Below are 21,653 nucleotides of genomic sequence, written 5' to 3' on the forward strand. Positions count from 1 at the left end.
CTTGCATCCGCGTCGGCGAAGCTGCGTTAAGTCTTAGCCTCACTCCATTCAACAACGTCGACGTCGCCTTGAGTGAGCCTGGTCGATCGGTCTTACTCGATGCAGAACAACGGAGGGGGAAATGGGACCCCCCCACTCCAGGGGCAGCCGACCACTCAGCAGCAGCAGGAGTACCGGGCTCGTCTGCAGCAGCAGCAGCAGCTTCAGATGGCGGCCTTGCGCGCGCAGGCCAATGGCGGGGCGCCCGCGGGGGCCGGGACCAACTCTCCACAGCCTCAGGGTCGGCCACCCCAGCAGCAACAACAACAACAGTCCCTGCAGTCGCAATCGAACAGGCCGCCACAGCAGCAGGCCCCGGCGGCAGGCTCGCCGCAGGCCCAAGCCGCGCAACTGCAAGCCATACAGCAGCTGCTCCAGCAGCGCCCCGAACAGTTCCAGATCCTCCTCAGCCTCGCACGAGAAGGCAAAATCAGCTCTGAGCAATTCCAGCAGGTCGGTCGCTTCTCTTTTGCCTGTGAACCAGAGACATTCAGCTGACAAATCCAATCATCCTCCTTTAGCTGAGGGCGGCAATGCAGCAGCAACAGGCACAGACTCAGGTTGGTCAGCCCGACGTAACCTTGAGGGGTCTCTGTGACTGACTGAGAATTCTTCATGACTATCAGGGAAGACCACCACAACAGCAACAACAACAACCACAGCAACAGCAACAACAGCAACAAGCGCAACAGCAGCAGCGGCCCCCTCAGGCGCAGGGAGCGCCCATGCAACAACAAAATTCACAGGGGCAGCAAGCTCGCCCACCACAGCAGGCCCAAGCGCAGGCACAAGGTCAGCCCCAGCCTCAGGCGCCAAATCAGGGACAAGTGGCGAGTCAGCAGCAGCAGCAGCAGCAGCAGCAGCCCCAGCAGAAGCAGCAAGGAGCTCAACAGCCTCGTCCACCGCAAGGTCAAGGTGGCCAGCCAGACTTCCAAGCCATCATGATGCAGCTGCAGAAGATGGCAGAGCCCATCCTGCGAAGGATCAAGGAGATTGAGACAATCCTGGGAGGGCAGACACCGGCACAAGGGACGCCAGAGCGGACGAAGCTGGAGACGGAGCTTGTCGACCTCAAGCAGCAGCAGCAGCGCCTCTCGCACCAGTTCCTCCTCGCAAAGGCCCACCTCGCCCAGTCCCAGGGGCTTACGGCACAGTCGCAGCAGCTGATGGCTCAGGCACATTCCATGAATCGGCCGCCCTCGCAGGCTGCTTCGTCTACCGCCTATCGTCCGCCTCAAGGCCAAGGCCAGGGACAACGGCCCTTGACTCCCCAGCAGCAACAACAGCAACAACAACAACAGCAGCAGCAGCAGCAGCAGCAGCAACAGACGAACCAGCAGGGCCAGGCATCAGCAGGTGGGCCAGGCACGCCTGCCTCGGCCACACGCGGCGGCGCGCCTGGTGGTCAGGCCTCGTCGCCTGCCGTTGGCCAGAGCAACACCCAGCTACCAGCCTCTGGCAGTGGGTCCACCAGCGGTGCCCACCCACACGTGCCGCCCGAAGCGATGATTCAGCGATCAGGCTCGGGCATTGGTGCTATGGGCGCAATCCCAGCCCACCTCAACGTGTCTGCCAGCGTGCCCGAAGGCTACCCTAATGCCAATGGGCCGAGAGCGACGCTGAGCCAGGGGCTGGGCACCCACCCGGTCCTGGGCACGCCTGCCATTCTGCGGCGGCCAGACGTCGGCAGCGGCAGCGGCAATGGCGCCGTGGGCGGTGGCGCGGGCGGGGGCGGAGTCGCAGGCGCGGGCGCCGGTAGCATCACCTCGACCAACCTCGAGGAGCTGCTGGGCTTCCGATCGGCCAAGGATGTCTCCAGGCCAGCAAACTCGGCAGGCGATGCCGAGGCCATCGAGAGCGGCAATCCAGACTACTGGGACAATCTCACAGGCAGGGGGACGGGTGCTGAGTCCCTGTTGAGCAACGCAGTCACCACGGCAGGCGCGGGCGGTGCGGCGGCATCGGGTGCGCTCGGAGGCGCTGGTGGTGGTCAAGCCTCGAGCGAGGCGGCGCCCTCCAACGACGGGCGACTGCTGACCAAGCGCAAGGTGCAGGAGCTCGTGGCGGAAATCGATGGAAACGAACGGCTAGAAGGCGACGTCGAAGATGTGAGTTCTTTTTGTCGCTGCTGCTGTTCATCTTGCGTGCATCTCGCTGACGAAGTGTCCGTGAACAGCTTCTGCTGGAAGTGGCAGACGAGTTTGTCGAGTCGGTCACGCAGTTTGCGTGTCGCTTGGCAAAGCACCGCAAGGGCGACCGACTCGAGGTCAGAGACGTCCAGCTCCACCTCGAGCGGTCCTGGAACCTGAGGATCCCGACGCCGGGCTCGGTGCCCGTGCCCCCACCGAGGATCCGCGGCGTGGGCACTGCGGCGACACAAAAGGGCGCGGGAGGCGCAGGGGGAGGGGTAGCATCAGGAGGAGGAGGAGCAGCTGCAGCTAGCGCCACGGCTGGCGGAGGAGGAGGAGGAGGCGACAAGTGATGCAGATTATTGACGACTATTTGCGCGATGTACAAATACAGACCAGACACCCCATTCACAGATTGAGACCTCTACAATGTCTAGCAATAGCATCTTTCTCTTTCTCTTTTGTTCACCAGGCTGCCGAAGAAGCGTCGAGGCTGAGGAGTGCGTCGCATGTATCCACCTCTTCCTCCAAGATTGTCTGAATGAGGCCGAGCGACTCCTTCTCTTCAGCCTCGCCGGCAAGGGCGACAAGATCAATAACCTTGTCCAGTCTCTCCCTCGCGACCCGGTGAGCCTCGTCGACGATGCTGCGGAGGATGCCATGCGCCCTCGCTTCGTTGTCGGGCGACACGAGGTCCCGCTGGCCCCACGTCATCTCGAGCCACATCTGGACGGAGTCGTCCTCCTCGCCTGCGTTGTTCGGTGGTGGTGACCCCGAGGCCCTCTTCCCTCTTTGTCGTTTTGACTCGCGCCGCGGTGGGTGTTGGTGCTGCTGCCGCTGCACGGGTCTTTGTTCACGAGCTGGCACCTGTTCGAGCGCCAAAAGGCGGAGCGCGACGACGAGCCTGTGCGAAGGGTGGGCCGGTGCGGGGTGTGGATGGATCGTGTAGTCTCTGATCGGACGACAGATTGTCAGTGTCACAGCAAAAGCCAGCTTGAGAGAGAAAGGGAAAAGGGCCAAACTCACCTCCAGTAGCCATTCTCCTGAAGCAGCTGCTTCGTGTCCTCTCGCTCGCGCTCTGGCCAGGCGTCGAGAAGGGCCTCGATGTACTTGTCGAGCCTGACTTCGACATAGGGATTGCCCGTCTCCCACGCCTTGCCGCTCCTGCCCAGCACGAAGCCGTACTCGGAGAGCAAGGTGCCGTTGCTATGGGCGCCATACGAGATGAAGAGCTCGTCGCCTCGTCGCAGCCCTGCGGGTCTCGCGGTCACTGACGGAGTGCGCAGCTGGAGGCCACCGGCGGCAGTCCATGAGACCTTGCATTCGTCAGCCTTGAGCCAGGTGTGGTTGCACATGTCGAGCACGGGCGCCAGGGTGAAGTTGTCGCTGTGAGGAGTGAGACCCAGGGGCAGGTAAACGCAGCGCGAGTTGACGCAGCACCAGGCCCATGCAAACGCGGTCAAGTCGATTGGCGATTCACCAGGAGCGGGCCTGAGCAGCTCGGGCCGTCGGTCCTGTAGGCAGGAGATGAGATGGAGAACACCTGTGAGAAGCGCAGAGGAGAATCTCTCACCTGAACGGCCTTTACTGCGGCCCAGTCCCAATCGAACTTGGCCCGGACCTGGCGACACAGCTCGGCAGTGGGCTCGGGGAGAAGGTCGATGACCGAGATCGTCTTCGTCCCGCTTAACGACCAGATCAAGGGCGACGTGGGAAACGCTTTCGGGAGCGAATCGACAAATGCGGCAATTTGACCGTCTCCCGTCGGAGGGCGAGCCTTCCATTTGGCCAATAGGGCCGCGAGGAGCTGGTACGAGGTGAGGGGGAGCAGCAGCGGCGTTTCCTGGATCTCGTGAGACTGGCCAAGTGTCTCTCTTGAGTGATGTCGCTCGTGCGACGGCCTATCTCTGGTCGGAACGAGGTCGCTGTGGAGCCACTTTTGTGCTGTGCGGGCGTTGATGAGTAGGGAGGGCGCAAGATCGAGTACGAGGGCGGCGGCGTCCGTGTCCCTCGTCAACACCAGGCCTCTGCCAGCTGCTCTTCCAATTCAGAGATACTCGCTCTTGCAACGAGGTAGGGATCACTCACCAGGGACCTCTTCGGAGACTGCCACCGGCCTGCTTGGGTCGCAGGCCTCAACGATGTCTCCCATCCGTCGTCTATGCTGTCTCTCTGCCAGAGTGAAGCGAAGAGGGAGTGAAACGGAAGAACTGGAGGTCCATGCACGCCAATTTTCCGGAAGACGGAATTTGAATCAGTGGGCGCGTCCATCCTACCATTTATTGTTTATTTGGACAGTCAGAGAGCGAAGGCCACCACCGCCATCACAAGCATTCTCAGAGGGGACAAAGATGGTCGATGGGTCCAACTGGATATGGAGTGAGTAGCGTGGAGCGACGGTGCTGCCTCTCAATACCTGCTGACAGCAAGGAGTGCCAGTCCTCATCGTCCTGGGCCCCGTAGGATGGCGCAAGTTGCAGTCGTGGCGCGCAACCAAGCGGGCTGAAGCAGCAGCAGCAGCTGCCACCTCTTCGTCACGGCCTGCTTCTCGTCGACCCTTCTTCCAGCTGCCAAGGCCTCTTTTCCTACCAAGCAACCTTCTGCTCTCGGCCGTTGTCATTGGACTCGTCGTGTACCACCTCAGGGTCCTCGTGCGCACCGCCCTGGGCCAGGATCTGCAGGACGGCGATGTCTTTCTCGTCTCTGGCACAGGCACGCGTGCCTCGGTCGCAGAGGTGCGCTCGCGCGTCGCCTCCATGTCCTGGTCCGAGCTCGGCTGGCGCAGTGCCTGGGGCGAGGACGGGCTGGAGATGCTGCTCCGGCGGCTGACGAGCTACGAGGGCCGGCGCCTGCATCTCCTCGTCGGCACCGCTCCTCTGCTCGAGTGCGCCTTTTGCACCACGGCCTCGGATCTCGCGCTTTACAGCCTCGCCGGCAGGCTCGTGCAGTACAGTGCCCACCTGCTCCTCTTTGGCCTGCTCACCCTCCGGTGCGACTCGCTCGAGGTGGTTGATGAAGTCTTTCGCACCCTCGGCCTCCTTCGCTCGCCCTCCTCTGCGAGCACGCCCAACGGCGCGCCGGTGCGCCCACACCGGGCTCCATGGAGAGGCACGGCCACGTATGTGCTGGTCGCCATGCTGCTCGTCGAGTGCGCCATCCTCTTTGACTTGTTCGACCTCAGCTTCGGCTACGGCGCAGGCGGCCGAAGCAGATGGAACCATGCAAGTGTCTTTCTTCCTTCTTTCTACCTGCAGAACTCATGCTGACATGACCAAGTCGGGGCGTTTTTTTTTTTTGCCACAGTGGCACGCCAATGTCCACCTGGCGCGGCACATTGTCCTCCTGCTCCTGAGCCTGAGCATCTACCTCCGCCCCACGCTGCCCCGGCCGCCCGCGCTCGTCGAGGCCGCCGTGCTCCTCGGCCGGCTGCGCACGAACCTCGAAGAGACGATGACGCAGGTCCAGACGCACCGCCTCAGCAACGAGGTCGTCTGGTCCGACGCCGGTCTCCGCCAAGCGGCCGGCCGCTGGTGGGACCACGTCGAGCAGCCGCCGTCGGAGGAGGAGCAGCAGCTGGACGGCGGCGCAGGCGTAGTGGACATCGGCGCGCTTCAGGGCAGGGCTAGAGAGACGGCTGCAAAAGTCTGGGCAGAGGTGGAGCGCAACTGGGCCAGGTGGGGGCCAAAGACGGTCCTCCTCGACCGAAGCCAGGACCAGCCGGTATCACAGAGTCAGAACACTGGCAGCAGCGGCGGCGGCGGCAGTAGCAGTAGTGGCAATGCAGACCAGCAACAGCAACAACCACCCTCCGTGGGTCCTCTGCAGGACTCGCGCGCGACAAATGTGGGCGGCCCAGGCGCTAGAGACAGCGAAGAGCAGCAGACTGGCAAGCCGGCCGTCCATTCGTCGGGACCATGAGACACATACTGTATATCCATTGCTCAATAATACTACTTGTGTGAACAAGAGATGAACAATCACGTCTTGAGAATGGGGTGCTCCCTCGGCAGGGGAAACTGCACCTGCACCGTGGGACAGTAGATGCCCACACCAAGCGTATGCTCCGCCTTGGGAAATGACGTTCCATCACCATAGTGTTTGTCGGACCCGATGGGCTTGCAGTAGGCAAGCGTCACTTTGCCGTGCTCAAACGTTGGGCACGTCGAGCGGTACAAGTTGTCGGGCTGCGACTCGATGGCGGCCGTGTCGCGCTCAGGGTACCGCTTGCCTCGACGAAGCGGTGGCTGGTAGAGGGGAATCGAAGGAAGAAAGGGGAGATTGGTGTTGAGGGGAAAGTAGGGCAGCCAGGAGGACTGCTGCAGTCGTGCACTGAAGAAGGGCGCCTCTCCGTCTGCTGCTGAAGAGGAGGAGGAGGAAGCGAGTGGCGACGTCGAGGGATGCGACACGCTGACGGTCTGAGTCTGAAAACGCGTCGCTCGCATTGGGTGGGACCACTTGAAGTCTGCGCGATGCTTGGGGATATTCCAGTTGCGGCGCCCGTTCCAGACGCTGGCATCCGTCGAGACGTAGATGTTTGTGATGCGTAGCCCACGCGTCTTGGTCCGGGGCGAGTCGAACATGCCAGCGACATAGATGAGCTCGTCATAGGGTCCTGCTGGGCTTGACGCGTACCGGTACAGCAGCCAACCACCAGCGCCTCCAAGGAAGCGATCGAGGGCAAGCCATGATGAGGCATCTTCGAGCGGGTGGATCGAGCCCGGCTCAAGACCGGCCGTGTCTTGGAATGACTGGATGCGGGCCGAGGTGCTCCAGTTGGGAAATATCCACGTCTCGGCGTCCAGTGTCCATGGCGGAAGCGCCTCGGGCACACCCTTTGGCGGCTGGGCGTGCAGTGGAAGCGACATTGGGCGGCAGCGAAAAGCAAAGGAGGACGGGACTCTTTTTGTCCGGCTTTTTTTATGGCTCGGTGACCGGGGGGGAAGATGTCCAGGACTAGCCGCGCACGGCCTTCTAAGTTTGTCACAATTTTGTCACCCAGCCTGCCTCCTTGTCGACGTCTCGAGTTGAGCCGATCACTGGCTTGTACCTATGAGTTTGGTGTCAGCCTCATATCGGCAGCTAGAAGGCGCTACTACTCAGAAAGAAACTCACTTTTGCTGTCGTGCGCTTGCTGCACCTCGTCTTCGTCATCGTCATCGTCTTCTTCAACGTCGTCGTCGTCTTCCTCCTCCTGCCCTTGCTTTCCTCCGTTCTTTGCTTTTCTATCGCCGTCCACCTGCTCGTTCCCCAATGCATCTTTCCAAGCCGTGAGGTCGTCGTTGACCTTTTGCTGCACCCGGTCGATTGCATCAATGAGCGAGGGAAGGTGACGGTCGTCTTTCTCGATGTTCTCGACGATAATGCCTTGCTTGTCGAGCTTGAGGTCCTTGGAAGACGCCAGCGAGGAGCTGGAGGGGTCGACCTTCCACGCCGCGCGGAATGATGCCATATCTTTCCTGTTGCTTGTTGTCTGTCGTCAGATGCGGGAGCAAGTCGGAAGCGCTGCTGAAGAGAGGGGGAAAGAAGGGAGGTGATTGAGGAAGACAGAAAAGAACGTCGCGCCTCGGAATTCGGGCCTCGAAGATTTTCCTCTGACATCAACCAATACGCACGCACTCGAGCCTCTCCACTAACGGATCTCTTTGGCATCGACAGAAGGAGGAGGTCCGACCGGACGGGGGCCTGTCAGGGAGAACAAGATGTCGCTGACACGCTCTGCCGCGGTCGGGATACGCTCCAGCAGGCGCGCAAGCCTCCATCTCCACGCCACCGCGAGGCGCCTTGGAGTAACAGAGGGGTCCCGTGTGACGCAAGTCGCTGCACCCCGTCGAATGGCTGTGTCGAGAGGCTTTGCAACAGCGACCCCCAATCTCACTTCCACTCCCACGACACTCGTCGATGGGCAACAGGACGAATCAGACGTCGTCGTCATTGGCGGGGGCGTCGTGGGTCTGTCTCTTGCGTGCTCACTGAGTGAGTTGCGTCCTTCCTCTCCAACCCGGACCGACACTGTCCAAGTAGTGCTGACAATTCCCTCTGGCAGTCTCGAGCCCGAGCTTTGCCACCTCTGGCAACAGCCTGACGCTCATCGAAGCATCTGATCTTGACCGTTTCCGGACATGGGCCGAGACAAGACAGAAGGGAGGTGCGGCAGACGAAGCACGGCCGCACGATGGTATCGACTGGGAGAACCGGGTCATCTACCTCACCGAGGAGAATCGCGCTTGGCTTGACGGTGAGAATTCTGTTGATACAGTTTGCTCTGAAGCCTACGCTGAGAGCGACCCTTGTGAACAGACATTGGCGTGTCGCAATACCTCGAGACACAGAGGCTGGGACCGGTGCATTCAATGCACGTCACCGATGGACTGACTGGTGCCGCACTCGACTTTGACATTGAAGATGGCGGGAGAACGGCCGCAGAGGCACGCCTGGGCACAATGGTTGAGATTTCGAACCTGCAGCAAGCCATGATCCGCCGGTTGGACGATGCTGCGAAACAAGGCCTGCCTGTCAGCGTGCTGCAAGGCACCAAAGTAGCGCGCATCGACGCCTCGACGGGCGCATCTTCAAAGGATCCCTGGCCGTTGCTCACTCTGGACGAGGGCAGCCAACAACGACGTCTGCGTGCGAGGCTCCTCGTCGGTGCAGACGGCCACAACTCGCCTGTGCGGTCCTACGCCGGCATTGGTGCATTCGGGTGGGACTACGACCGCAAGGGCCTCGTCGGCACCCTCCGACATCGGCGCCCTGGCATGGCCGAGGAGCAGCCGCGCACGGCATTCCAGCGCTTCCTGCCGACGGGCACGATTGCATGGCTGCCACTGTCTGAGCAGACGTCGTCCATGGTCTGGACACTGCCGCCAAAGATGGCCGAGGCATTGACGAAGATGCACCGAGAGTGTGCAGCGACAGCAACAAGGCAGACGCTGCCCTTGGCCCATCTCATCACGGCCGCCTTTCGCCTGCCCTACGCTGCCCTGAACGATGTCCTGTGCCGCATCGTTGCGCAGTGCGAGTCCCCCTCTGCATCTCCGGGTCAGGACTGGAGCTGGGTCGTGGGCGCTCTCGAAGAGCACCTCATCGCAGCAGCAGCATCGTCCAGCTCGACGCCGCACGCACCAGCAGGCCTGACCATGACCGAGTCCGAGGTGCCGCCGCCCGTGGCCTCGGTCGACGCAAAGAGTGTCGCCTCGTTTCCCCTGCGCCTCTCGCACGCCGACGCCTACCTCGGCTCATCGCTTGCCAACGAGGCAGACGCCAGCACGTCGGGCGCCGCCGCCTTTACGCCGTCCTTCTTCCTCGACAAGGCCCTCGCGCTGGCCAACCTCAAGAGCGGCGGGCAGAAGGGCGCACCAGACGCGGACGCACGGCCCCGGACCGCCCTGGTGGGCGATGCAGCACACACGATCCACCCGCTCGCGGGCCAGGGCCTGAACCTGGGCCTGGCCGATGCGCGGTGCCTCTCGCAGGCCCTCGAGAGAGCATCGGAGCGCGGGGCCGACCTGGGCGCCCATGCATCACTGTCCGCCTACCCGCGGGGCCGCTACCTGGCGAACCAGGCGGTGCTCAGCGCCGTCGACCACCTCCACTGGCTCTTTGTCGTGCCGCCGCCGCTGTCATTCACAGGCGAAGGGCACGGCCAGGCAGGGAATGGCGTCGTGCAGGAAAGCGTCGCGAGGGCGGCCATCTGGGCACGGAGCACCGGCTTCGAGGTCCTCAACGAGCTCGGCAGCGTCAAGCGCGCCATCACCTCCTTTGCCGGCTCCACCACGTCTTCCAGACGGCGATAGCAAGACAGAAAGAGAGTTTGCCATTATCCAGAGGGCCCTGTATTATTTTCTCACAAAAAAAGGAAAGAAGGAAAAACAGAAGAGACAGATGACCAGAAGAAGAAGGCTACATGCGCATCTATCTATTTTGAGTGACTGATGGAGTGAGATCAGCTGGTGGGCGCGGCACTATTGCTGCCCTGCACCTTGTTGGCGATGATGTCGGCGCCCCGCTGCGGGTGCGCGCTCGCGACGCCGCCCAGCTCCCGGAGCGCCTCGAGGCCAGCGAGCCGTCTCTCTTCCCACTCGGCCATGCTCCAGCTCTTTGGATCCTGCCAGCTGCCGAGGCCCTCCTGCTCCTGCTCGTGCTCCTCGGTCCCTTGTTGTTCCTCCTCCTGCTGCTGCTGGCCCGGCTTGCGCGAGGGATCGTAGGCGGCGAGAATACCAGCGCTGCGCACGCCGCCGCCGAGGATGACATTGTCGCGCGGGAGCGGCCGGCCCGTCTGCTGGATGTGCCGCTTGCTCGCGCGGCTAAAGACGGAGCGGCGCAGCGCCTCGGCCTTGTCCCAGTTTGCGCGCGTCGAGGCAAAGGTGCCGTAGCCCGACGTGGCAATGATGAACCACGGCGGGATCGTCTTGCGGCCCGACTTGAAGCAGTACCTTTTTGCGTGAAGAAGCGGCAACAGCTTGGGTTAGACAAGAGAGGGGACAATCAAGGTAGAGCAACGTCACACCCACCGGCTGATGCTGGTGCAGTACAGCTTGCGCCGGTCGACGGCGCGTGCCTGCTGCGACGGCGCGCCGTTGCTGCCGCCGTCCTCGACGTCGGTGCCCGTGACTGACTCTTTAGCACGCTTGGCCTTGCGGGCCTCCTCGGCCTCGTGGCTCGGCTTGACGACGTCCTTCATGAGCTCGCGCAGGTTCTGCGCGCTCTTGCTCCGCTTCACGCCGCCGGGACCAGCACCGCTAGACCGCGCACTGGGGCTCATGAAGCGGGCGACGACGTAGAGCCACTTGTCGTCCCAGGCACCCACGCTCATCTCGATTTCGTACTTGGACAGCGCCGGGATCTCGGCGTGGTAGGTAAAGGCCGAGCCGCCGAGGGCCATGCGGGCGCCGTCAAAGTGCATGCGCAGGAAGCGGCCCGAGAGGTGCTGCATCCGGGCGAAATCGAGGTTCTTGGCGTAGCTCGAGTTGGACAGGTGGCCGTTGAAGTCGCAGTCGTCAAACGAGGCGCGGATCGAGACGACGGTCTTGTCGAGAAAGATGTCGCGGCCGAGGGGCAGCGCGTCCAGCCGCAGCTTCGGCGGCACCCCGGGCGTCGTCGTCGGGTGCTTGTTGGAGCGGATAAAGGGGATCAGCGGGTGGATCGAGGGCCGAGCGACGGCGCGGGCCCAGATGGCGGGGGCAAAGACGCGGACATGCCACACGAGGGGGAAGCTCTTGATGTTGGCCAGAAGCAGGACGGCGACAAGGTACTTGAGCCAGCTGGGGATGCTGTCGATGACGAGCGACGGCAGCATCTCGAGGATTGCGGGCGACAGCAAGCTGCGCAAGAGCCGCCGGACATAGTACGGCGGGATCACCTCGGGCTCGAGGACCTTCTTGGAGCCAGCCATTGCCGTCGGCGCGTCTAGCTCTGCTCTTCGCTTTGTCTAGGGCGTCGAAGAATGAAAAAAAAAAAAAGAAAGCGGGAGCAGAGTCTGCTAGTAGACACGCTCTTCTATATCGTGGGTCGCGAACCGAACGAGTGGCGACGAGGCAGAAAGAGCCCCAACAAGGAAGCAGGGGCACACAAAGGGCGGGAAGCAGTCAGGTTGTGAAAAAGGCCAGAGGAGCGACGAGCATAGAGCGGTGATCCTTGCCCCATGCGGGGCTCACACACTCCCGAGTTCCGGCCCAGGCGTCCGCCGGCTACTCCTCCCCCCACCTTCTCCCACGCCTCAAGAAAATCAGAGCTCTAGCTGCTGTCCAGCGAGCTAGCGAATTGCTTCAACGACTGACTGCTCCGAGCGAGACACCATGGCTGCTGCTACGCGGGCCATCGCCAGGCTGGACCAGGCCTCGACGGTGCTGTTCGTGTGCGATATCCAGGAGCGCTTCACCAAGGCCATCTACGGCTTCGATCGCATGGTCGATGCCTCGGCCAAGCTCCTTCGCGGCGCCTCCATTCTCAACGTGCCCGTCTTCGCCACGGAGCAGAACCCAAAGGGTATGCAGATTCGGTCTTGATTGCTTGCTCTACTTCAAACACAGCTGCTCAAGCACGAATCTCTCCTCCAACAGCCCTTGGCGCGACGGTGCCGGCACTGACGCAGCATTTCCCAAAGGATGCCGTGACTCTTGCCAAGACACGCTTCAGCATGTGCCTGCCCTCGGGCGAGACGGCCGACTTCCTGACCAAGCACAAGGCCAAGTCGGTCATGATTGTCGGCATCGAGTCGCACGTCTGCGTGCTCCAGACCACCCTCGAGCTCTTGGCAAAGGGCTACGATGTCTTTGTGATCCGTGACGCCATCAGCAGCTGCAACCGCGAGGAAGTCTCGACGGCCGTCGAGGTGCGTTTGCTCTTGGATCGCACCAGCTTTTTATGAATGCATTGTGCTGACCAGAAGTGGAACCCGTCTCCAGCGAATGCGCCAGGCGGGTGCGACAATCACCTCTTCCGAGAGCGCCCTTTTTGAGCTCATGCGTGCGTTGAAAATGCCACCAGCTTCTCATCACAGCAGCTGATGGAATGAAACTCTTCACAGTCGACGCCAGCCACCCAAACTTCAAGACAATCTCTGGGCTTATCGTGAGTCGATCAACCTTGGTCATTGATAGTAATAGTACGGTGAATTTTCGCTGACTTTCTGGCTTGGGCGATCGTAGAAGGAGGAAAAGGAACGGACAAAGGCGTCGCTGGAAGCACTTGTGCCCGCCGCTCGTCACTGATAACTTATCTCTCTGGCTTATTATTGCTATCACCATCGCCAACCCCCAGCCCTGTAGGGGCGCCTTTGGTGAAGTCGAGCGAAGTCCGGTGATGTAATCCGATTTCGGCTTTGCAATTTTCTTCTTCCTCTTCAGCTTTGGCTTTTTATTTATTTATCCATTTTGGAGTGCGTCATGACTCTTTGATTGGTAAAGCCGTCTTCTCCACCAGATTCGTGTGACTTGGATATCGGCTTGAGGCTAATAAGACGCCAGGCTAAGATGATGCGCCTCCGTCCCTTCCCCCCGCTCTCCCCACTTGGACGAAGACTCGTCCGTGGACAACAACAACAACAACAACAACAACAACAGCGCTCTCTATCCCTGTCGAGAAGTAGCCTCGCCGCCGCCCCTGCCATGGCTGCCTCGTCTTCTTCCTCGTCTTCCTACAAGCCCGTGCTGACCGTCGAGTCCATCAACCCGCATGTGCCCAACGTCGAGTATGCAGTGCGGGGTGAGCTGTCGAACCGCGCCAACGACTACGCCAACATCCTGGCCGAGGGCAAGGGCAAGGAGCGGGGCCTCGCCTTTCCCAGCGTCGTCAGCGCAAACATTGGAAATCCGCAGCAGCAGCCCTTTCTCGCGCAGAAGCCCCTCACCTTTTGGAGGCAGGTCGCTGCGCTGACAGAGTACCCTGCCCTGCTCGATGCCAAGCTGCCCGACGACGTGTTCCCGCGCGACGTCAAGGATCGGGCGAGGCACATCCTTGACGATGTCGGCAGCGTGGGTGCCTACTCGCACTCCAAGGGCGCTGCCAGCATCCGCAAGCACGTCGCAGAGTTCATCCAAGGTGTGTTTTTAATTTCTTCTTTCGAGTATATGCCAGCTGACACTTATCGAGCCGTCGCATTGCCATTGCAGAACGAGATGGACACCCCTCGGATCCAGAAATGATCTACCTGACGGCGGGCGCGTCTGCCGGCGTGCAGCTCCTCCTCTCCATCCTCATCGCAGGCCCCCAGGTGGGCGTCATGATCCCGATTCCCCAATATCCCCTCTACTCTGCCGCGCTGGCCTTCTACGGCGCACAGCCGGTCCGGTACTTCCTCGATGCGCACCACGACTGGGCCATCGACGTCGACGCCATGGCGCGCCAGGTCGACGAGTCGCGGCAGAAGGGCATCGACGTGCGTGCCTGCTGCGTCATCAACCCGGGCAACCCCACGGGATCATGCCTGTCGCGGAAAAATATCGAGGACATCCTCAAGATGGCCCACGACAAGCGCCTCGTCGTCATGGCCGACGAGGTGTACCAGGCCAACATCTACCAGCCCGACACGCTTCCGTTTATCTCGTTTAAAAAGGTCCTGCGCGACTTTGAAAAGGACGAGGCGACAAAGAACATCGCTTCCGAGGTCGAGCTCGTCAGCTTCCACTCGATCAGCAAGGGCGTCAGCGGCGAGTGCGGCCGGCGCGGCGGTTACTTTGAGCTGACAAATATCAGCTCCGACGTCGAGGCCCAGGTGTACAAGATGGCGAGCGTCAACCTGTGTCCCTCGCTGCAGGGCCAGATTGGCGTCGATCTCCTCGTGCGCCCACCCCGGCAGGGTGAGCCGTCGTACGAGCTGTGGAAGCACGAGACGCAATCGATCCACGAGACGCTCGAGGCGCGCAGCAAGAAAATGGCTGGCAAGTTCAACGAGCTCGAGGGGATCCAGTGCAACGAGGCCCAGGGCGCCCTCTACCTCTTTCCCGAAATCACACTGCCGCAAAAGGCCATCGAGGCCGCACAGAAGGAAAAACGCCAGCCGGACCTCTTTTACTGCCTCAAGATGCTCGACGCCACGGGCATCTGCGTCGTGCCTGGCAGCGGCTTTGGCAAGATGCCCGACTTGGAGCAGAGAAAGGTGTTTTTGCGGACGACGGTCCTGGCAAAGGAGACGGACGAGTTTGTCGAGCGCTTCGGCACGTTTCACAAGAAGTTCCTCGAGGAGTATGCCTAGAAACATCCGCACCTATATTGCTCTTCCTTACCAGCGGGTTTGCTAGCAATTATGTAGAAAAGAAATGAAGAAAAGGGAACACAAAGGTCCATAGCACATGCAGAGCAATAAAGCAGCGATTGGTTCAATCATTATTGCGGGCAGTGTGGGGAAAAGCAGGGAGGCGTGGATCCGAGAGAGAGGGGAAAGTCTGAATGATGAATATACAAGAGACGAGGTGGTGGAAGCATTCGTAATGAGAAGATGAAGAAGAAATAAAAGAAAGAAACTCTAGGCAAATTCAATGTCGGTGAGCTGGTCGCCAAAGGTGGTGCGGAAGTAGTCCTTGATGTAGTTGTCCTTCATCTTCCACGGCCACTCGCCCGTCGACTTGGGGAAGATGCCCTGGGCACGCTGGATGTAGCCGGCGTTGAGGTTGATTGTGGGCGCCTCCTTGTCCTTGGACTTGGGCAGGCGGGGCGTGGCCACCTTTTTACCGTTGAGCTGCATGTGGTTGAGCAGGTTACCGACGTACTGCGAGCACAGGTCCGAGCCGAGGGTCCACGAGGCGTTGGTGTAGCCAAACGAGAGCGCGAGGTTGGGCACACCGTCGAGCATCTGGCCGCGGTAGATGGTCTTCTTGCCCGTGTCGACCTTGCGTCCGTCGACGATGAGGTCGCAGCCGCCAAAGAGCTGCACCTTGAGACCCGTAGCCTGGACGACGAGATCAGCATCGAGGACGGTGCCGTCCTTGAGCCGGATGCCTGATTTTGTGAATGTGTCAATGTGGCCGGTGGCAATGTCGCCAGTTCCCTCGCGGAGCGACGCGAAGAAGTCGCCGTCGGGGACGATGCACACGCGCTGGTCCCATGGGTTGTAGCTTGGCTGGAAGTGAGGGTCGAGGGGGATGCGACTGGGCAGCTGGCGGGCCGTGAGGAAGCGGATAATGCGGCGCGCGGCGCTGGGGAACATGCGGCAGAGTACAAAGAAGACGGTGAAGCGGATCGAGTTTCGCACGCGCATGTACCACGACACAAACGCCCTTGGCAGGAACCAGCCGAGGACGCGGGCCACGGGGTCAACACGGGCGAGGAGCATGTAGTAGCCGGGCGAGCGCTGCAGCATCGTCGCGTGCTTTGCGCCGCCCTTGATCATGTTTGGAAGCAGCGTCACGGCCGTGGCACCGCTGCCAATGATGACGACCTTCTTGCCCGTGTAGTCGTGGTCTTCGGGCCAGAACTGGGGCTTGAGGATCTCGCCCTGGAAGTCCTTGGCTCCCGGCAGATCGGGGTAGTAGCCCTCGTCGTACGAGTAGTAGCCCGAGCAGGCAAAGACAAAGTTGGCCGAGACGAGCTTCTCCGAGACGACGTTTCCGTTGCCGTCGGTGATCTCCATCTTGAGCGTCCAGCGCTTCTCCTTGGTCGACCACGAGGCCTGGATGACCTTGTGGTTGTACTGGATCTTCTTGTCAATGCCAAACTCCTTTGCCGTGTCCTCGATGTACTTTGCGATGTCGTCGGCATCCGCAATCGATGTGTTGCTCTTCCATGGCCGGAAGGGGAAGCCTGAGAAGAGCACAACATCAATTAGCACAGGGAAAAGAAAAAAAAAAGGTCAAGGGGGAAGCTCTAGGCGACGCACCAAGTGTGTACATGTCCGAGTCGCAGCGGATGCCAGGGTAGGTAAAGAGCCGCCATGTGCCGCCGAGGACGGGCTTTTGCTCGTAGATGGTATAGCTCAGGTTTGTCATTTCCTTGAGCCTGTAACCAGCTGTGAGAAGGATTGAATTTTGCCATCAGCCGACAGGTTCAGACATCTGGTGGGCGCTGTCCGTTCTACTCACCATCAATGCCTGAGAGACCGGCGCCAATGACGGCCACGTCGACCTCTTCCTTTTCGATAGCCATAATGGATGAAGGAGGAGGAGGGTGCGATGTGAAGAGAGTACGTGAGGTGGTGGATGTGTGAAAAGAGAAGCTGGAGAAACGTAAGAGTACCCCAAGTTATACACTCGCCCAATCCGCTCTCGCTCTTCTCTCACACACACTCTCACGAGGAAGGCGCACCCATTATTTCGTTGCTAAGTCAGAGGATTGCTTTTCACAAATGACGGTTCCACACTCCACAGCCTGCAAATTTACCGAGCTTGAATCCGGATGCGAGCTGACCGAGGCCGACGCGCAGTGCGCCTAATCAAATCTCTACAGATTCAGGCCGATTTGCTTATGGAAAAGGGCTTGTCCCACTAGTACCATTACAGTCAGCCGCGAGTTGCGGAAGGCGGGAATCGGAGAGCAAGCGTTCTTTCGCGCCACATGTTACTCGCCTACGTGGCTTGTCATTTCATTCCGTCACTGACGGACTGACGGAATGGCCCTTGAGGCGATATCGGCCGTGCCGACGAAGGAAAATTTTAACTTATCAGATTTACACTGGATATGGGAACACTACTGTCTCCGCCTCTTGCGCTCCTCCGACAGTCGGACCGAAGAAGTAGGAACGATCGGTGCTGAGTCGACAAGCCCTTACTGTTGATCTAGATAGGAGTTGGAGAGGCAGGACCTCTTTGTCGACTCGACAGTATACATAAATAGAGACAGAAAGACGGCAATCTCCCCTTGGCGCCACACGTCTACCTAACTCTTTTCTCTCCGCTCGACAGAAGTTTCTTTTGCTTTTCCACCTTTCATGGCCCTTTTGCGCCTCGTCCAAAGACCACTTCACAGTACCGCCTCGTCACGACTGAGCATCCTGCAGCGCATCTTTGCGAGCATGTCGGCACCGATCTCCTCGTCAGCCGAGGCAGTCAAGCCGGCCTCGGGCCACACACCGACGCGCACCGTCCTTGTTCTCGGCGCCTCGTACGCGGGACACCGGGCAGCGCAGATGCTTTCCACCCAACTGCCACCAGACTGGCGCGTCGTGGCGCTCGAGCGCAACACCCACTTCAACCACCTCTACGCCTTTCCCCGCGTCTCGGTGCTGCCCGGCCACGAGCAAAAGGTCTTTGTGCCCTACACGCGCATCTTTAATCCTCCGACCGGTCCCCCGGCGATTGCAAAGCAGAGCATCGTTGTCCAAGGGTCCCTGACACACCTTGGAAAGCCTGAGCCGGGTCAAGTGGGTAGGGGTGTGGCCCGCTACCTGCCTGTCGACAAGGACAAGGAGGAGAGCATCGCCTTTGACTACGCAATCTACGCCCTCGGAAGCCAGCTGCCGCCACCGATCAACGTCTGGTCCACAGCCTCGTCCTCGTCATCAGAGTCGAAGAACGGGATTCTTGATCCGAGCGAGACGACGTCTCGCAGCAAGGTCGAGGAGGCCTACAGGGAACAGATTGCCGAGCCCCAGCAGCCCGGCAGTAAGAAGAAGGGCATGGACTGGCTCAAGGACACGCAGAAGAAAATCAGAGACGCGCACAGCGTCCTGGTCATTGGTGGCGGAGCTCTGGGGGTGCAGTATGCCAGTGACATTGCCTATCTCTACGGTACACCCACAACCGCGCCTGTGCACCCGCAGGAGGAGCCGAGCGGCCCGAGAAAGAAGGTGACGCTCCTGTCCTCGCGCTCCCTCCTTCCCCGCTTCCGGCCCTGGATGCACGAGGAGGCAAAGAAGCGGCTCGAGGCGCTCGGCGTCGAGGTCATTACGGACGCCCGTGCCGATCTGAGCACGCTCGACGACAGCAAGGACGCCAGCAACAAGGACCGCGTCATCAAAACGCTTGACGGCCGCCAGCTCCAGGCCGAGGTCGTCCTCTTCTGCACGGGTCAGAGGCCCAACTCGTCGTTCGTCGAGGCGGTTGAGCCGGGTGTCGTCAATGAGAGCAACGGAATGGCCTTTGTCAATCGCCACCTCCAGCTCGCGACGCCTTCGAAAGAGGGCGAGCCGCAGACAAAGCAGGGTCTCAACCACATCTTTGTCGTCGGAGATGCTGCAGACGCCTTTGATGCCCTCAATGCAGGCCACACTGCCTTTGAGCAGGCCAACTACGCTGCCCGAAATATTGCTCGTCTGGTCGCGTCCGAGCGTTCGCTGGAGAATGGTTTCGCAGGTCTGTCCGTAGAAGACGGAGGGGACGAGAAGCAGCAGGGGTGGGAGGAGTGGGAGAAGCGAAAGGCGGAGCTGGGCACAGAGCTGGAAAAGTACGAGCCAGAGGGACATCGGATCAAGGTCTCGGTCGGCTTCAGAGAGGCCATCATTCAGCGTCCAACGGAGCACATCACCTCCAGTGAGGGCGCAGATGATCTCAACACGCCAAACATGTGGAAGAACAGGGGTCTGGACACGGCCGACTTATTCGTATAGACTAGCAATCGAGTTTCAGAGACACAGAAGCCAATGCACTCATGTTGTTGATACACATTGAAAAAATACACTACAAGAATGGACCAGATCAAGCGGAAAGACGGGGACATGACTCTGGCATGATGTTGCCCAGGTTCGGAATCACTCCCGGCTCGTCCACTGTGGCCATTGCGAGGCCCGACACCATATGAACGAGGACATGACTGTTTGTATTGTATCAGTGTATGCAACGAGAGAGCAAGGGGCGGACGAGTGCGACCAACTCACCAGTGAAAAGCCCATACACCAGGATTATCCATCCGCCACCTCAATACGGCATAGCCCAGCGCTGGCACGTGAACAGTATCCCTCTTTGCCCGTCCCTTGAGTTCGTAGGCTTGACTCCGCTTTCCCTCTGGATCAAAGTAGAAGCTCGGGATCATATTGGGAGACTCTTCAGTCTCCATGACCCAGAAGTGGTGGCCGTGGAGGTGAAAAGGGTGCGGTGCCTCGTCTTTGTTCTGAACAATCAGCTCAATCGTCGTTGGGCGATCATCTCTCCCGGCGTGTCCTTCGAAGATGAGCTGATTTCTGGACGTCTCGCGCCGCCCTCCTTTAAAGTATGACTGTAGGATTGGCTCAGTCGGAGCGCGCCAAGTTGACTGGTTGAGGTAGCCCACGGGGACAAGGCCGTGTCGCTCCATCTTTGGCATCGTTGCTGTAACGACCACTTTGATGTCACCCTTGGCCAAGTCCAGCGCTGGCGCTGCTTCCTCTTCCTCGAGCAACGGCTTCAACAGGGCTAGATCGACGTCGTGACATTCTTTGCCGTCTTCAGGCGAAGCTGGCCATGCCTCGGTCGTCGGCAATGAAGGGGCAAAGGGGAGACCCCGGCTTCGGAAATCGAGCCCTTTGTTGCTCTCGAAGGTTCGACTAGATGGGGAGGCATAGTCGACAATTGCGAGTGTCGTCAGATTCAACGAGGGATTGGCCATGTTGAAACACCGGCTGTCCATTTGAGCACGCAGCCAGAAGCGCGAGTGCTTCACCCTTGTATCCGGGCTTTGGACCAAGACAGAGTAGCGCTGACCGGGTGCGATGGACAAGCGACGGCTTTTGAACGGTTTGATGAGGGTTCCGTCAGCCTCAATTACTTGTAGTGCGTGACCATCGATGCTAAAGATCATATCGGCCAATGCGCCTACATTAACCAATCGCAAGCGATACGTCTTTCCTCGCTCCCACTCGAGTGTCGAATAGCTTCCCAGACTTTGGTCGCATCGGATCCCATCAACCATGTTTCTCGCGCATTCGAAGATGTGCCGCCCGTTGATCAGGCCGGAATCGGGCGTGGGCTCATAGCCGAGGGAGTAGCGCGACATGAACCACGAGATCTGCTCGGCGCCCGGCTTGTGGTAGTGATCACCAAGTGCCACGACTTCTTCTTTGTCCCACCTGAGACCAGCCCGTTGCACGAGATTGGCCCGCTCTTTCTTGCTATGCACGATGAGGCTCCCCCACAGCCCGTCGGAGCGAGACATGCCAATGTGGCTATGCCACCAATGCGTGCCCGCATCCTCCTCTTGGAGCTGGAACGTGTACGTCTTCTCCTCCCCGGGCCCGAATGCGCACGAAGTGAAGCCATGGGCTCCATCGGATTGTGGGCTCCCTCGCATCGAGAGACCATGCCAGTGGATAGACACTTTGCTGTCGGTGTCGACATCATAGACTTCGTGCATCATCGTGGAGTAACGCTCCCGTTCCGGATGCGAGATGTTGCGCGGTAGGCGGTTCCTGACTACAACAGAGATATGGTCCCCGACGTTTCCTTCGAAGCAGTGATGAGTTCAGCTGGCTCGTGTTTCGAGAGGCGCAATGAGCTGCCCACCTTGGATCGTTGGGCCAGGGAATCGACCATTTACGGTGATCATGTCCCGCTTGACACCATCAGGAGCCAGCTCTGTTCGTTCAACGGTCCAATCGTAGTACCTCGTTGTCGGCACCTCATCTTGGTGAAAGACAGCGCCAATACTTTGGTCCAGGTATCGATGGTCTGGAGAACCAAGACGATAATGGTGCACGTACAGCAACGATGTTAGCAACAACCCGGCCACCAGAAGCGCGAGCCTCGTTGACAACGAGGACAGCGAACACGACCTCTTCATTCAAGGAGCCTCTCCTCACTCCGTTCCTTGGTGTTGGAAAGTCAAGCGGCGACCGACGGTTGACTCTATCCTTCCTATCGGCAAACCGGCCGTGCTTCAAAAGACTACGGACTTCTCGCCGGACCCTGGTCTTGCACTAGACCAACGTGCATTCTCTCCGCTGCTTCTCTGCTAAGTCAATTAAGTCCTTAGTCGAGGAACAGCATTGCAAATTGATCCTCTGGAAGTAGCCTATCGCTGCCTCTCCATGCTCGAGTGAGGGAACGTGGACTAGGCTTGCTAGGCTCCGGATCTTCTTTCTTGAACCCTTAGCGCGCTTTTTTTGATGCAGGCAAAGTAACTTTAGGCTCAAAAAGATTGAGCTCT

General features: G+C 59.9%; 11 protein-coding genes across 11 annotated transcripts; 6 read left to right on the plus strand and 5 right to left on the minus strand.

The window, feature by feature from the left end:
• The first annotated feature begins 514 nt into the window (after nucleotides 1-514).
• On the plus strand, nucleotides 515-2,666 carry FA10DRAFT_189093 (hypothetical protein). The gene is made up of 3 exons (XM_025518358.1): nucleotides 515-599; nucleotides 666-2,147; nucleotides 2,216-2,666. The coding sequence occupies exons 1-3, from the start codon at nucleotides 573-575 to the stop codon at nucleotides 2,519-2,521; spliced, it is 1,815 nt and encodes a 604-aa protein (XP_025374769.1). The 5' UTR covers nucleotides 515-572; the 3' UTR covers nucleotides 2,522-2,666.
• Nucleotides 2,510-4,341, minus strand: FA10DRAFT_269526 (SET domain-containing protein). Its single transcript, XM_025522791.1, has 4 exons — nucleotides 4,257-4,341; nucleotides 3,742-4,202; nucleotides 3,195-3,682; nucleotides 2,510-3,120 (listed from the first exon to the last, which is right to left on the minus strand). The coding sequence occupies exons 1-4, from the start codon at nucleotides 4,318-4,320 to the stop codon at nucleotides 2,634-2,636; spliced, it is 1,500 nt and encodes a 499-aa protein (XP_025374770.1). The 5' UTR covers nucleotides 4,321-4,341; the 3' UTR covers nucleotides 2,510-2,633.
• Nucleotides 4,342-4,476: 135 nt separating this feature from the next.
• FA10DRAFT_304332 (hypothetical protein) lies at nucleotides 4,477-6,111 on the plus strand. Its single transcript, XM_025525342.1, has 3 exons — nucleotides 4,477-4,547; nucleotides 4,608-5,395; nucleotides 5,472-6,111. Exons 1-3 carry the CDS (start codon nucleotides 4,520-4,522, stop codon nucleotides 6,084-6,086), a joined length of 1,431 nt encoding a protein of 476 aa, XP_025374771.1. The 5' UTR covers nucleotides 4,477-4,519; the 3' UTR covers nucleotides 6,087-6,111.
• FA10DRAFT_304334 (hypothetical protein) lies at nucleotides 6,089-7,699 on the minus strand. Its single transcript, XM_025525343.1, has 2 exons — nucleotides 7,281-7,699; nucleotides 6,089-7,215 (listed from the first exon to the last, which is right to left on the minus strand). Exons 1-2 carry the CDS (start codon nucleotides 7,476-7,478, stop codon nucleotides 6,301-6,303), a joined length of 1,113 nt encoding a protein of 370 aa, XP_025374772.1. The 5' UTR covers nucleotides 7,479-7,699; the 3' UTR covers nucleotides 6,089-6,300.
• A 76-nt stretch (nucleotides 7,700-7,775) lies between these two features.
• Nucleotides 7,776-10,052, plus strand: FA10DRAFT_245463 (ubiquinone biosynthesis hydrox). Its single transcript, XM_025519378.1, has 3 exons — nucleotides 7,776-8,141; nucleotides 8,212-8,403; nucleotides 8,466-10,052. The coding sequence occupies exons 1-3, from the start codon at nucleotides 7,868-7,870 to the stop codon at nucleotides 9,959-9,961; spliced, it is 1,962 nt and encodes a 653-aa protein (XP_025374773.1). The 5' UTR covers nucleotides 7,776-7,867; the 3' UTR covers nucleotides 9,962-10,052.
• On the minus strand, nucleotides 9,974-11,631 carry FA10DRAFT_269530 (hypothetical protein). The gene is made up of 2 exons (XM_025522792.1): nucleotides 10,679-11,631; nucleotides 9,974-10,600 (listed from the first exon to the last, which is right to left on the minus strand). Exons 1-2 carry the CDS (start codon nucleotides 11,557-11,559, stop codon nucleotides 10,111-10,113), a joined length of 1,371 nt encoding a protein of 456 aa, XP_025374774.1. The 5' UTR covers nucleotides 11,560-11,631; the 3' UTR covers nucleotides 9,974-10,110.
• Nucleotides 11,614-13,081, plus strand: FA10DRAFT_269531 (Isochorismatase hydrolase). Its single transcript, XM_025522793.1, has 5 exons — nucleotides 11,614-12,152; nucleotides 12,227-12,498; nucleotides 12,572-12,632; nucleotides 12,694-12,737; nucleotides 12,815-13,081. Exons 1-5 carry the CDS (start codon nucleotides 11,963-11,965, stop codon nucleotides 12,875-12,877), a joined length of 630 nt encoding a protein of 209 aa, XP_025374775.1. The 5' UTR covers nucleotides 11,614-11,962; the 3' UTR covers nucleotides 12,878-13,081.
• Nucleotides 13,082-13,273: 192 nt separating this feature from the next.
• FA10DRAFT_234325 (putative alt1-alanine aminotransferase) lies at nucleotides 13,274-14,859 on the plus strand (the record flags this gene model as incomplete). The annotated part of the gene is made up of 2 exons (XM_025518976.1): nucleotides 13,274-13,706; nucleotides 13,778-14,859. 2 exons carry the CDS (start codon nucleotides 13,274-13,276, stop codon nucleotides 14,857-14,859), a joined length of 1,515 nt encoding a protein of 504 aa, XP_025374776.1.
• Nucleotides 14,860-14,969: 110 nt separating this feature from the next.
• FA10DRAFT_245472 (monooxygenase, flavin-binding family protein) lies at nucleotides 14,970-16,766 on the minus strand. Its single transcript, XM_025519379.1, has 3 exons — nucleotides 16,682-16,766; nucleotides 16,480-16,608; nucleotides 14,970-16,403 (listed from the first exon to the last, which is right to left on the minus strand). The coding sequence occupies exons 1-3, from the start codon at nucleotides 16,743-16,745 to the stop codon at nucleotides 15,130-15,132; spliced, it is 1,467 nt and encodes a 488-aa protein (XP_025374777.1). The 5' UTR covers nucleotides 16,746-16,766; the 3' UTR covers nucleotides 14,970-15,129.
• Nucleotides 16,767-17,079: 313 nt separating this feature from the next.
• FA10DRAFT_269534 (FAD/NAD(P)-binding domain-containing protein) lies at nucleotides 17,080-19,241 on the plus strand. The gene has a single exon (XM_025522794.1). The coding sequence runs from the start codon at nucleotides 17,527-17,529 to the stop codon at nucleotides 19,141-19,143; it is 1,617 nt and encodes a 538-aa protein (XP_025374778.1). The 5' UTR covers nucleotides 17,080-17,526; the 3' UTR covers nucleotides 19,144-19,241.
• Nucleotides 19,188-21,287, minus strand: FA10DRAFT_297229 (Cupredoxin; the record flags this gene model as incomplete). The annotated part of the gene is made up of 3 exons (XM_025524521.1): nucleotides 19,188-19,346; nucleotides 19,411-20,950; nucleotides 21,011-21,287. 3 exons carry the CDS (start codon nucleotides 21,285-21,287, stop codon nucleotides 19,232-19,234), a joined length of 1,932 nt encoding a protein of 643 aa, XP_025374779.1. The 3' UTR covers nucleotides 19,188-19,231.
• Between the last annotated feature and the right edge of the window lie 366 nt (nucleotides 21,288-21,653).

Source organism: Acaromyces ingoldii (assembly GCF_003144295.1).
Source record: "Acaromyces ingoldii strain MCA 4198 unplaced genomic scaffold FA10scaffold_7, whole genome shotgun sequence".
Taxonomy (NCBI): domain Eukaryota; kingdom Fungi; phylum Basidiomycota; class Exobasidiomycetes; order Exobasidiales; family Cryptobasidiaceae; genus Acaromyces; species Acaromyces ingoldii.